This window comes from Choloepus didactylus, chromosome 2, assembly GCF_015220235.1.
Source record: "Choloepus didactylus isolate mChoDid1 chromosome 2, mChoDid1.pri, whole genome shotgun sequence".
Lineage (NCBI taxonomy): Eukaryota > Metazoa > Chordata > Mammalia > Pilosa > Megalonychidae > Choloepus > Choloepus didactylus.
This window is the reverse complement of record NC_051308.1, coordinates 236,897,078-236,910,375: the sequence shown is the minus strand read 5'-3', so window position 1 is coordinate 236,910,375 and position 13,298 is coordinate 236,897,078. Positions and strand designations below refer to the sequence as shown.

At 57.3% G+C, this 13,298-nt stretch overlaps 1 protein-coding gene across 1 annotated transcript; it reads left to right on the top strand.

The window, feature by feature from the left end:
* Window positions 1–3,549: 3,549 nt before the first annotated feature.
* Window positions 3,550–12,108, top strand: LOC119527940 (migration and invasion inhibitory protein). Its single transcript, XM_037828500.1, has 10 exons — window positions 3,550–3,790; window positions 4,728–4,928; window positions 5,116–5,475; window positions 5,862–5,934; window positions 8,860–8,968; window positions 9,062–9,114; window positions 10,002–10,131; window positions 10,342–10,438; window positions 11,379–11,513; window positions 11,808–12,108. Exons 1-10 carry the CDS (start codon window positions 3,575–3,577, stop codon window positions 11,892–11,894), a joined length of 1,461 nt encoding a protein of 486 aa, XP_037684428.1. The 5' UTR covers window positions 3,550–3,574; the 3' UTR covers window positions 11,895–12,108.
* Window positions 12,109–13,298: the final 1,190 nt, after the last annotated feature.

Here is a 13,298-nt window from a genome sequence, read left to right as displayed (position 1 = left end):
TGTGATTGGTCCATGCCTCTTGGTTGAACAATGTATGGTACTTTATTCAGCCTCCTCAGGTTTCAGGATCCTGACTGTTCTCACCAGATGCCACACCCCACTGACCAAGTCCAAAGGTGCCTCAGAGTCTGCAAGATGATTTTCCTACATCTAACCTGCCTCAACATCTTGGAGTGGGAAGAGGGAAAAAGCTTCAAGGGCCTCTACTTTGCTTTTCCAACCTGTAACAGATTAAAGAGATGAACTCTATTTCCTTTATCTTTGATTCTAGGCTGCCCTAGCAACTTGTTTTGGTCATTAGAAAGGGATGGAAGTGACTCTGCCCATTCTGAGTCTGAGACTTCAGAAGGCCTGGAAGCTTCTGCTTCTGTGCTGTTGGGATCCAGTCTCCATTTGAGAAGCATGGGCGAGACTACTGAATGATGCCAAGCCAGGTGGAGAGAGACCCCAAGGATGAGAGGACAACTTGGCTATTCCAGCCCCAGCCCAGCTCCCAGGTGAATGCAGCCACATGACTGAGCTCAGGTGAGATCAGAAAAACTGCTCAGGTGGGCCCCAGTCAACCCACCTGTGACATAATAAGTGTGTGTTGTTTGAAACAATCAAGTTTTGGGGAGACAATGTCAGGAAATGCCTGACATAATGGCCCTTACTCCATAGATCAGGGAATGAATAGGAAGTTTCTGCCGGCTGCTAAGCACAGCCACCCCAAGTATGCATATAGGAACTGGGATATATTCACAGAATGAGTCCTCAAAGTCACTGGACCCACTGTAAGATCAACTTGAGCCCTAACTCCATTATTGTCTGGCTCTGTAAGCCTCTACTCTAACTGGAGGGCCACAGAGGTATTTTGGGTCCCCAGCAATCAGTGTCAACTCATACCCCACACCTTACAGTCTTTGAAAAGTCTGGGTCGTCCACTTCCCCCAATGTGCAGTTACTCTGGCAAATGGCCACTGGTACCCCTGGGGAAGGATTGGGGGAATATTTTCTGTATGTATCTGTGATGTCATTGCAAGGTCCTTCCTCAAGGAAACCAGCTCCCCTTCAGTCAATGAGCTCAGAGTCTGAGAACTGAGTTGCATTTGGGAACTGGATAAGGGACCACGATTTTCCACTGTGTAGATGAAGTCAACCTTCTGTTTTAAAAATGTTTCACGTTCTCAATAAAATTGCATTCAAAAAAATGTTTCATGTTGAGCAATACCCTGGTTGACTGTCCATCTATCTGACTCCGAGGAACTTCATCATCTAATCATTGTCACAGATCCCTGCAGATCAAGGGACTCTCACTGCTTCTCCAGCCTTATAGTCTATCCTGCTTCTGCCATTCCTAAATCCCATCATCTCCACTGATCCTTGGGAGGTGGGTTCCATGACAGCTTCTGTCCTCATCAATCCCAACCTCTACAGCAGCCACCAGTGAGCTTCTCAAAGATGCCGGTTCCCCCTTACTGATGCATTTCTCATTGCTTTAGTGAAGGGAATGTCCTTTGGGCCTTCCTGAAAACACAGTTGGTTGATGGGTTCTCAGATCGTGCCTGGTAAAACTGTTCTTACATTCTTACCACCCTGAGACTTCTGACCTCTTCCCCATCCTATGCCAAGGAAGCCCTGGCATCTACACCCCATTCATTGTAAAACATCACCATGTCCAAGCTGCAAGGGGCCCTCTCAACAGACTCTTGCAGCCATTCCAGGTGCTCTTGCTACAACATTGGATCCCAACTCATGGGTGTGTGCCCTGTGCCAAGAATTCTCCCCTCTTCAGATTTAAATTTGAGACACACACACCCACATCCCCCAGGTGTATTCCCACATCTATTTTCCTGTTTTTTCTTGAAATTACATATTAGCCAAGTACTGCAATTCCTTTGATGTGTGGGCAAGGCTTTATTTCCATACTTGGACTGTGCAGGAGCTGAGCCTGTTTGTTGGCCTAGAGGCAGAGAGGGGTGAGAGCAGAGCTTAATTTTATTCTTTTTAAAAATTGAGGTGTAATTAGTTCTTTCTCTGGTATTTTTTGTGCAGGTCCCTTTCTCTCCAAGCCTCGGGTTTTTTGTGTTTGTTTCTTGTCTCTAAATGGGAACAAGAATACTCATCCTAAAGCAAAGTAAGACAAGAATGAGTTGGCACGGGGGCACTCCATGTAAGTTTGCACACATTCTACAGCCTGGGTGTTCTAGTTTGCTAATGCTGCCAGAATGCAAAATACCAGAGATGGATTGGCTTTTATAAAGGGGGTTTATGTGGTTACACAGTTACAGTCTTAAGGCCATAAAGTGTCCAAGTTAACACATCAGCAATCGGGTACCTTCACTGGAGGATGGCCAATGGTGTCTGGAAAATCTCTGTTAGCTGGGAAGGCACGTGGCTGGTGTCTGCTCCAAAGTTCTGGCTTCAAAATGGCTTTCTCCCAGGATGCTCCTCTCTTGGCTGTAGTTCCTCAAAAATGTCACTCTTAGTTGCACTTGGGGTATTTGTCCTCTCCTAGCTTCTCTGGAGCAAGAGTGTGCCTTCAGTGGCTATCTTCAAACTGTCTCTCATCTGCAGCTCCTCTCTCAGCTCCTGGGCGTTCTTCAAAGTGTCCCTCTTGGCTGTAGCTCTTCTTCAAAATGTCACTCTCAGCTGCACTGAGTTCCTTCTGTTTGTCAGCTCATTTATATGGCGCCATTGATCAAGGCCCACCCTGAATGGGTGGGGCCACGCCTCCTTGGAAATATCTCGTCAGTTACCACCTACAGTTGGGTGGGGCACATCTCCATGCAAACAACCTAATCCAAACCTTCCAACTTAATCCCCACTAATATGTCTGCCCCACGAGATTTTTATCAAAGAATATGGCCTTTTCTGGGGGAAATAATACATTCAAACCAGCACACTGGGTAACAGGTGTTCACGTTCACGTCCCACCCACCGCCTCCGCCCGCCCCAGGCAGGGGCTCCTCTTGACTCTTCTCTGCCTCCCAGTGCCACCCGGCACAAAGTAGTCGCCCAATCAATATCTGATTAAAGAACGGATGCATGGGGGGCACACAGTAGGCACTCGATAAATGCGGGAATAGACAGATGAAAGAACGACTTATCAGCCACCTCCTACCCATCCCGCCCCGCGGCTTCCCACCCGCCAGCCGTGACCCCAACGCCCCGCCAACCTCCGAAACTACAGCTCTGGAACGCAGCGTAGCCGTCGGCCCCGCGCCGGACCAATCAGAGCCCGCCCTCCGGGGGCCCGCCCTGTTCCGAAAACAGACCGTGACTATCCAGCCTCGGAAGTTGACCAATCGGCTGTCGAGCCCAGCTGTTTGCCCCGCCCCGAGGTTGAAACTGCCGCCTCGGAACACGGAGTAACGCTCTCCCGAGCGCCCGGCCCCGCCCCCGCATCTGGCCAATCAGAGCCGGCGGCGCCAGGCCCCGCCCGCGGAGCGCAGAACCGGGTAGGCTACGGCGGGCGGCGTGGTTCCCGCTTCCGGGCGGTGAGTGCGGGAGCAGCGGGGCGGGGGGTCGGGGTCGGGGGCCGGGGGTCGGGCGGTGGGCCCCGCGTGCGTCCGCGCGGAGGGTTCCGGCCGCGATGGGGCAGAAATGGGAGGGCTCCGTGTCCCGGGGTCCTGCTTCTGCGTCCCCGGGCACTGTCTTTACTTTTCCTGCCGCGTTTCCCGGTGAACCTCCCCTTCCGCTGCATCTGTGCAGCGTTTGGTTTTCCTGTGCGCGGCCGGAGCCGGGAGGCGGGCGGTGCCGGCTGTTCGCTTTAACGCCGGGCGAAAACGGAGGCCCTCGGCCTGCAGGGGTATGGCCCAGAGTCGCTCGGTCGTTAAGGGGAGGGGTCTGGACTCCCAGTCTGCGGGTCAGGCTGCTCGTCCCCTTGTTCGCACCTCCAGCGTCCTCCCCGTCGCTGCGGGGCCCATGTAGGGCAAGGGGTCGTTGCCAGTGTAGTCTGAGAGCAGGACGTTTGACTCTCTCCAGCACGGGCATGGGATGGTGCGTTTTGGGGGTAACGGTTTCTAGATGTAGGAGTTTGGGCCTGGGGTTCTGAGAGAGGTGGGGGGCCCCTTCCCAGAGCCTGCAGAAATCCCTTCCATAGAGATGCGTGTCTCTGAGCCTGGAGCCCTGGGCGGCCAAGGGCTGGGAGGAGGAGGAAGAGGCTCCCCAGGCCCCTCCCCACGCTTCCAGGGAAAGGCCGGAGGGCCCCTGGGCTTTGCCACCTACTAGCTGAGTGACTTGGGGCAAATTGCTTAATCTCTCTGAACCTTGGTTTCTTCATCTGTAAAAAGTAAGGGAGGAAGGAAAGGAGAGCAGGAAGGAGGGAAGAGTCCCCTAGAAGCCTGATTTCTGCTGGATTAAGACATTATAATGCTTTACATTTGCAGACTTGAACTAATTGCTTTCTATGAATTAAGCTGCTGTTGTTCCATAGTTAGGATTGTTTCGGGGGGGGGTTACTTTCTTTTGGTAGGTAAGGAAACACACTTGTTCAGTTTTCTCTAATAACAGGCATTTATTGAATGTGTCAGGCACTGTACTAAGAGTATTTAATCTTTGTGATAACCTTATGAGGTAGAGGCATATCATCTGTGTTTGGCCAATCAGCAAATGGAGGCACAAAAAGACAACATAACTTGTCTGAGGCTACCCAGATAGGGAATAGCAGAGAACGGATTTGAACCCAGGCCTCTGGCTCCAAAGGGCACCCTCCTCACCCCTGTGCCATGCTGTCTTGGCTTCAGGTAGAAGAGCTGGGCCTGGAATCCAGCCCTAAGGGCGTCCTGGGGCCAGCACCAACTTCTGTAGGAATCCAGACAATAACACCGAAGATGGTGGAGGCCGAAGAGCTGGTGCAGCTGCGGCGGCTCAACCTGGAGCTCCTGAGGCAGCTGTGGGCTGGGCAGGACGCCATGCGGCGGGCTGTGGCCAAGGCAGCCCTGGAGGTGGGAGCTGCTGGGGGTGGGTAGGGGGCTTCTTACCTGCAGACTAGAATCCAGGCCTCTGCGTCACCTTATCCAGGGAGGGGAGGGTTGGCCTGGGCACTGCGAAGGCTGAAGCAGGGGTGAGGACCTTGGCCTTCGAGGACTCTGCAAGGCCATCTGGGTAGGTGACATGGCCCCTTTCCTCCAGTCGAGCCTGGACTGCAGCAGCAGGTCCAACACAGAGACCCTGGCATCCCAAGAGGCTTCCTCCATGGCCCCAGGAGCCTCCAGCCCACAGTGCGAGTGCCACGTGCAGGTCCCACCGGATGTCCACCAAGAGGACCCCTGTGAAGGGGCCTGGCCTGGCAGGACCAGCTCCAGGACGGCCTCTCTCACACCCACCAAGTGCCAATCCCAGGAGTCCCTGGTCCCACCAAGGCCCCACTCGGCCCCTGTTACCTCGGACTTGAATGACCCAGAGCTTCCAACAGGGCCGGACAGACTGGGGCCCCAGGAGGCCCAGGCCCAGAGGTCTGTCCCGGAGCCTCAACAAAGCAAGCTGTCCAAGGTAAGTGGAGTGACAGGACATCCTCTGATGGGAGGTTCCTTGAGCCTCAGTTTCCCCACCTGACAAATATGTTCATGGGCAGCCTTCCTGGCAGGGTGGGAGGCTTCCGGGAGATACCAGGGATCGTGTCTGGGTCAGCTTAGGTGCTTGATAAGTGGCGACAAGGTGCTTGATAAGCACCTTGAGGGGGAAGGTGATGAGCTGTCTTTTACAAATGGGAAGGCCGAGGCTCAGAGCCCAGACTTGTTCAGGGTCACACATCAAGGGGGGCCAGACTGTCAGCCCATGTCAGGGTAGCTCCTTTCCTTCCCCCGAGCTGGGGCCTCTGGGATGGACCTCATGGACCTCCTGGCCTAGCCCTTGCCTCTCTTTGCCTCCCTCCTCAGCCCAGAGTGACCTTCAACAAGGAGGCTGCAGAGTCCGAGAGCAGCTGGTGCCTGGGCTCCAACTGGACTGCAGGTGAGGGCTGCCCCAGGCACTCTTGGGAGTGGGGGAGCCCTGGCTTGGTGTGAAGCTGCCTGAGCCCCCACGTGCTGCTGCTGTTTCTGCGTCGGGTCTGTTCTCTGAACCCCTGGCACAGCGGCGGACACAGAGGTGGTGTTACCAAACTTATGTTGAATGAATGAGTCAGAGCCGCCACATTTTGAGCGCTTATTATGGGCTCCCTGAGCAACCGCAGTGTTCCCCTGGCTCCTCTCCCTCTGGCCTCTTTTGCTTCCATTACTATCCAGTTTAAGCACAGCAACCACAACACAGTTTGGCACATGTGCATGGAATCATGCCACTCCCCTTTCAGACTCCCCTGGGCCTTTCTCCAGCACTTAGTCTAAAATCCAAAATCCTCATCCAGACGTATGTGCGTGATCTAGCCCCTGCCTGCCCTGTGACGTGGCCTTCCACTCCTTGCCTCTGGGCTCCTAGCTGATCCTTGAAGCTCGTGGCCACCTTGGGGACTCTGTGCTTTGCTGATCGCTCTGCCTGGGACGTGCTTCCCCAGGTTCCCACTCGGTTCCTTTCTGTCATTCAGAGCTCAGCTCGGATGACAGGCCTTCCGTGAACTTGACTAGGGCCACTGTCCTCCAAGTCAGTGCCAGTTATCTGGTCTGATGTTCTTCAGATCATCCTCAAGAATTGTCTTATTTGCTTGCTTCTTGTCCAGCTCCTTTAATGGAATATAGACTCCATTAGTGTGGGGGCCTGCTTGTCTTTCTGTTGCCATGGTCCCCGAGCCTGAGTCTGTAATTGTGCCTGGCACATAGTAGGCCCTCGATAAACACCTGTCGGATGAACGAGGCAACGGTGCTAAGAGGTTGGTGCCATTTGGCTTCTCATTCTACAAAGGGGGAAACTGAGGCACAGTGGTTGTGTTGTTGCTTAAAAGGTGAGCCAGGTGCTCTGCAGGGTTCCTGGAACCCTGTGGTAGAGACAGGCCCTGCCCTCAAGGACCTCCTCACAGCCTTGCTTCCTGTTTCAGGGAAAACGGAGGCACCTGCCCCCTGCCTGCCCTGCGTTCCCGAGTTCTGCCCTCCTCCCTCTCCCAAAGTGAAGTGTCCGAGCTCTCCTCCGAGGCCTGTCCCTGCACTTGTGCCATGGTCCCATCCCCTCCTGGCCCCTGGAGGGTTTGACCCTCTTCCCCTTTCCCCAGGGCCTTCCATCAGCGTATGAATGTGCTGGAATATTGAAGGGAACAGATTTTATCCAATCCTTAGTCTTGCAGGACATTGTTGGAAGAGATTTCTTCTTCATTCCCATCAACTCATTTGCTCTTCCCAGTAACCCTGCTGGGGAGACGCTGTCATCCCCATCAACAGATGGGAAGCCTGAGGCTGAGAGACCAAGAAACTTAACCAAAGTCACATCTAGCAAGGGGTGAAGCTGCAGCCTGTTGTTGCCCATCGTGATGGGCAATTCCTCTCTCTCCCCTCTGTTTTCTTCTAGTTACTGCCCATTTCCTCTGCTTTTCTTCACAGCAGAACTCCTCTAAAGGGCTGCCTGGATGCCCTATCTCCAGTTGCTCTCCCCCATGTTTCTTAAAGCCGGCCTTGGCCCTGACACGGCCCTGGCTCAGGCTTAGTTCGCAGCCTACACCTCACCTGGCTCGAGACACGTGGGGCATGGGGGGCCACTGCCCCTTTCCTGAAACCCTTCCCTCGACTTCCAGGGCTGGGCAGGTCCCTGGTTCTCCCCGGTCTTGCTGGATATTCCTTCCAGTCTCCTCCGCTCCATCTGCTTCCTTGGCCTGACCTCCCGCCGGAAGGTCCCAGGTCCGTCTCTGACTCTTCTCCATCTCCCCTCCCTCTGGGACCCCACTCGGGCCGAGGCTGACGCTTTCCTTCCCCGGCCCACACCTCCCCTCAGAGTGCCAGACTCGGGGTGCCCGGCTGCTTCCTCTGATTCCCCATTAGGTGTCTCTTGTTAATCTCAGGTCCAAAATCACGGTCCTGATTTCCAGGCACCTGCTGCTCCCGCAGCGTCTCCTGTCTGTAAATGGCCCCTCCACGTGCTGGTTAGGTCTGGCCATAACCTTGGGACTGACCTTGGCTCCTCTCCTTTTTACATATTCCTCATTTAGTCCGTTAGTAAATCCCCTCAGTCCCCCCTTTAGAATGTTTCTAGAATCGGATGATCTGTCTCCACCAGGTGCTGTCAGTGGCCTCCTAGCTAGTGTCCCTCCTCTCGCCTCTGACCAGCAGCCAGGGAGAAATCCCGTGAGATACATGCCCGTCTGGTCATGTGACCCCTCGGCCCCAAACCCTCTGCGGGCTCCCCGGCCTCCTCTTCTCCATTCACCCCTCACTCCCCTCCAGCCACTTGTGCCTCCTTGCTGTTCCTCAAACGTGCCAAGCACTGCCTGCCCCGGGGCCTTTGCATCCGCTTTTCTGAGCATCTGCCGTGTCCTTCCCGGGATGTCCACATGTGTCCCGTCCCCCTCCCGCCCAATCAGGTCTCTGCTCGGGTATCGCTATCCCTGACACCCCGTCCCGCTGCTCCCCGCTCTCCTATCCTGCCCTCTTTTACTCTCCAGCAGGTATCACCATCTGCTACTGTAACAGATTTCTTTGCTGACTTGCTCATCTTTCTCCAGCATGTTAGAATGTCAGCTTTTGAGGGCAGGGGCCTTGTCTGTCTAGCTCACTGCTGTTTCCCCAGCACATAAAGCAGCGTCTGGCATGTAGAAGGGGCTCTGGAAATATTTTTTGAACAGACGACTGAGTATGAGTCGGGGTAGACAGATCCGGAAACACCACCGGCCGTCACAGTGAGCGGAGGGTCCCCTCCAGGTCTCTACGAGGCATGGTCGGGGCCCAGAGCCTGGAGCAGTGGCCACGCAGCAGCCCCCAGCGCCCCCTGCCCATCAGCAACCTGGTGCTGTGCCCCTTGCAGGGTCCCTGGACTGTAGCTCTCCCCTCAGCAGCAAGTCCGAGGACTTCTTCTCCAAGCTGCAGGAGTTTCGGGAAGCCAACAGAGACGAGTGCATCTCCAGAGGCCCCGAGTGAGCAAGCGTGGGTGAGGGGTGGGCGAGGGGTGGGTGCGGACGGCTTGGGGCCTCCGTCGCCCCGGCCTGCTCATCCTGTCACCCTCCCAGACCACAGCTCGCCGGCGTGCAGGAGAGCAGGGGCGTGGAGGACGATCACGAATGTGAGTGTCACTGGCCCCAAGCTCCCCACATTCCCATCTTCCCCAAAGCAGCCCAGTGGAGGGTCTGGGAGGCTGCCTGGGCATTGGGGGCTTGGGGAGGGAGGCCTGGGGTCTGGACAGGGTGGGAAGCCCGTCCTGGCGTGGGGACGGGGGCAGCTGAGGCCTGGCCTGGTGGGGGTGAGGGTCTGCCCTGTGTGACTCACGCCAGCCCCTCCCCAGCAGCCTTCAGCACTGGCTGAGGCCCTGAGCCCCTGGAGGGGGTTTCTTCCCAACCCGTTGGGGCTGGACCCCAGGCCCTGAGAGGGAAGGGGTTGGGTGACAGAGGCCGGGACTTAACTTACCCAGCTGTCTGTCTGTTGCCAGTGGGTCCCTCTCATTTCTCCCCACCACTCCCTCCCCCAACTCCCTCCCCTCCCTCACTCTGCACCTGTCACCCATCACCCGTGCAGGTAGGTGACAGCTCAGTCATAGGAGCACCTGAGTCTGAGCTCTGGGTTTGCATGTGCAGTGCTGATAGTGAGCGTGTATGTGCAGACATGGGTGTGGAAGGCTGTGCTCTTATGCTCCTGTGAATGCACATGCATGTGCTCACAACAGATCTGTGTGTGTGTCATGAATGTGACCAAGGACATGCTTCATGATTGTGCATGACATTGTTCATGTGACGATGCTGAGCGTGCCTGGGGTTTGTGTGAGCGTGTGTGTGCATGTGTGTGTCAGTGTCTTCACCTGGGAGCCTGTGTGTGTGTGTGTGTGTGTGTGTGTGCACGTGCCCTGTGTGTGCACATGTACAGGCCTGTGGGTGTGGCCGTGGGGTGTGGTGGGGGCCACAGGGTCCCGGGGCTCTGGGTCCTGGGTCAGGGCGCTGCTTCTCCTGGGCCTCGCAGGTGTGTACTGTTACCGCGTCAACCGGCGCCTGTTTCTGGTGCCTGCAGACCCCTGTGCTCCCTGCCGCCTGTGCAGGATACCACGGGACCAGCAGGACCCCAGTGCCCTGGCGGGGCCAATACAGGTCAGGTGAGTGGCCAGAGCAGGTGGGGCACTGGGCAGTGCTGGGGACAGGGGACAGGGGCAGCCACAGATGGGACAAAGCCTGAGCCACAGGAGCCTTTGATGCCCCCACCCCAGTGTCCTGCCGGTTTCAAGGAAAGGGAAGATGGGGTCTGGGGCTGGGGCCCCTCAGCCTCTGGAGGTGCCTGCTTCATAGCCCCCCGGCCCCCTGCCTAGGGTGACCCTCCCGCTGTCAGTCCTGGAGCCCCCGTACCGCTACCACATCCACCGGCGGAAGAGCTTTGACGCCTCAGACACACTGGCCCTGCCCCGGGTGAGTATCCGTGGGCAGTGGGCTCGGGGGGCTGACCCGGGTCCCCAGCTGGATCCTGAGGCCGAGACAGAGGCCAAGGACTGTCCCCAGGCCACAATACGGGCCTGGGCTCGGGGAGGGCGGCACCAGGTCTCCAGGGTTCCAGGCTGTGTCTCTTCCATTGCCCACTTTTGTGCTTGTTCCTGGGGGGGGTGGGGGGACCCCCACCCACCCACCTATGACATCTAGGATAAGCAGGTGCCTGCATGTTGACATCACACCAAGGGCCCTGTCTGTTGCATCCTGCTGTCAGCCCTGCTTTGCAGAAGGCGGAGGCGGGGAGGGACTTGCTGAGTCAGCCGGGTGGGAGGTGGGAGAGCTGGGATTTGGACTGTTCTCTATGCTGTGAAGCCCCTCTCCTGTACACCGTCTTTCCTGTGTCTCCTGAGGAGAATGGGGATTCAGGGGGCCAAGGCGGGGTGGGGGCAGAGATACAGAGGAGGGTCAGTTTGCTCATCTGTAAAATGAGTATACCAGGTTGTACAACTTTGGGTTGTTGGGGTGTGGGGTGTTCAGTGCATGAATGCCTGGCAGGTGCTTGGGCAGGGTCTGCCCCAAAGGGGGGTGCCACTCAGTTAATGCCCCCCCACCTCAGGTCTCAGCCCCCCACCCCTGGGATGGGTGGGCCTGCAGGGTGGGGAAGGGGCAGCCTGCTGGGTAATCTACCCGGTAGATCAAGGCTCCTGGCCTGGGGGAGCTGCAGTCTGAGAGGGGAGACAGCTCTACCTTGGGAGGGCTGCGAGTCAGAGGGAGGAGACAGTGTCTGCTCAGGGGGATGCCCTGAGTGTCGTGGGGGATGCTCCTGGTCCAGAGGGAGAGGCACAGCCCCTCCCTGGAGGCACCACTTGGGGGGAAATGGGCAGCCCTGCCCCAGGTGTCGTTAACCCCTTGCTCCCCACAGCACTGCCTGCTGGGCTGGGACATCATCCCTCCCAAGCTGGAGAAGTGCTCAGCCCCCAGGAGCCTGGACCTCTGGTCCTCCGTCACCTCCGAGGCCCAGCACCGGAAGCTCTTGGCCACCAGCTCTTCCCGCCTGGTATGCCTGGGGTCCCTTGGGGAGGGACGGCCCCTGGGAGCAGGCCTGGAGTCCACAGGGTCTTATCGGGGGCAGGACCGGGGTGGGAAGTCCAAGCCAGGACGCGTTCTCCGCGTGGGCCCGTTTCCTCCTCAGGTCCTGATGCCGTCCCTCGAGGTGCCACTACTCCCTGCCTGCTGTTTCCGCCCCCAGAAGGCCACCCTGGTTCTGAGATCCAGGAGGGATGAGGGGCTGAGGCTGGAACTGGGGGTGACCTGGGGTCTGACACACGCCCCCCCCCCCTTCCCCATCCAGGCCCTGCCGCCGCGGGCTCTGCCTGCCAGCCCCATCTGGTCGGAGCCCCTGGTCTCCCGGCCCTTCACCCCGTGGCCAAAGCCCTGAGGAATGACCTCTTGGAGGAGGACGGTGTCCCTGCCAGCCCCTCTAACTGCTCCCCTCTGGGCAGGGGGAGCCCACAAGAGCGAAGCCCCTGCCCACTCGCAGCTGGAGGTGGACGTAGGCCCTGCCCTCCTGGAAGGGGGGCTCTGGGGAGAAGGCATATGTGTCAAGGTGGGGTTAGTGACATGTCTGTGAATAAAGCTCCCAGGTCTCTGTGGCTCTGGATTCCCGTGAGCATGGCTTGTCCTGCGAAGGCCCATGTGCCCAGGAGGTGCCCGGCCTCACTGGGGGAAAGATGCGTCTCACAGGCTGCTCTGGGGGTGCAGATCCAGGCCCCTGAGCGTGGCTCTTTCAACAGCTCCCCACCTCTGGGGAGATGACCTCCCCACCAAGATGGGGGGCGACAGGCCGGGGTCAAGGTCAAGAGTAAAAAGCCATCGGGGCCTTCAGGCTGTCCCTGTGGATGAGTCTGGAGCTCGGGTGCGAGAATTGAGTGAACCTCCCATTCTTGGTCCCTGGTACTGGACCCACCGATAGAGGGACTCTCGTGAAGTCCCTGGGCCGAGTGGCCCCTGCATGCCCCTCTCTGGCCTGGGCTCAGAAGCTGTGGGCGATCCAGAGCCTTGGCAGGGACAGATGGGGAAACTGAGGACCAGGCAGTGAGTTGGGGGCAAGGTTGGGAGAGAGCCCAGACCTCCTCTCCTGGGTGGTAAGCAGCTCCCTGGCCTCTTCCCATCCCTGGTTTGTTTTGGGTTGAACAATCTGAAATTGCTGTTTTTGAAGAACAAAAATGGAATTGAGGGGAAGCTGGAACCGCCTCTAAGGGTTCTCGGCTTAGAGGAGTGGGACTGGGCTGTGGTCTCCAGTGGCTCCTGCCTGGAGCCGGTGAGGATTGTGAAAGCCTTTCTCTTCCTGTGGTTCAGACCACATGTGTTAGTCAGGATGAGTGAGGTTAGGCTGCAGTGACAAATTACTCTCCCGCGTCTCAGTGGTTTGATGTAAAGGCTTGTTTCTTGCTGATTTGCTCATGTGACGTGTCCATCAGGGATGTTGGGGCCTCTGCCTGATGTCACCCCTCAGGGACTCAGGTCCGTGGGGCTCCACTGTGTGGAACATCTCTCGTCGCGTCAGTGTGGATGTGGCTCACTGGTCGCTTCTGCTCATGGGTCGTTGGCTAGGACAGCAGGGCCTTGGGACATGGGGGAGCCCACGGAATGGTTGGTAAGCGTTTCTGCCCCCCTAACCCTACCTGTGAGTTCAGCCAGCACCAGTGTGGTGCACGAAAGGCAGCGATGCAGAGCGCCCGGGCCTGGGCCGGGGGAGGCCTTCAATAAAGTAACAGGCAGACCAACCTCTTACCTGAAGTCTCCCCTTACTTTACCCGGAGTTCCCACTTCACAGGCCTTC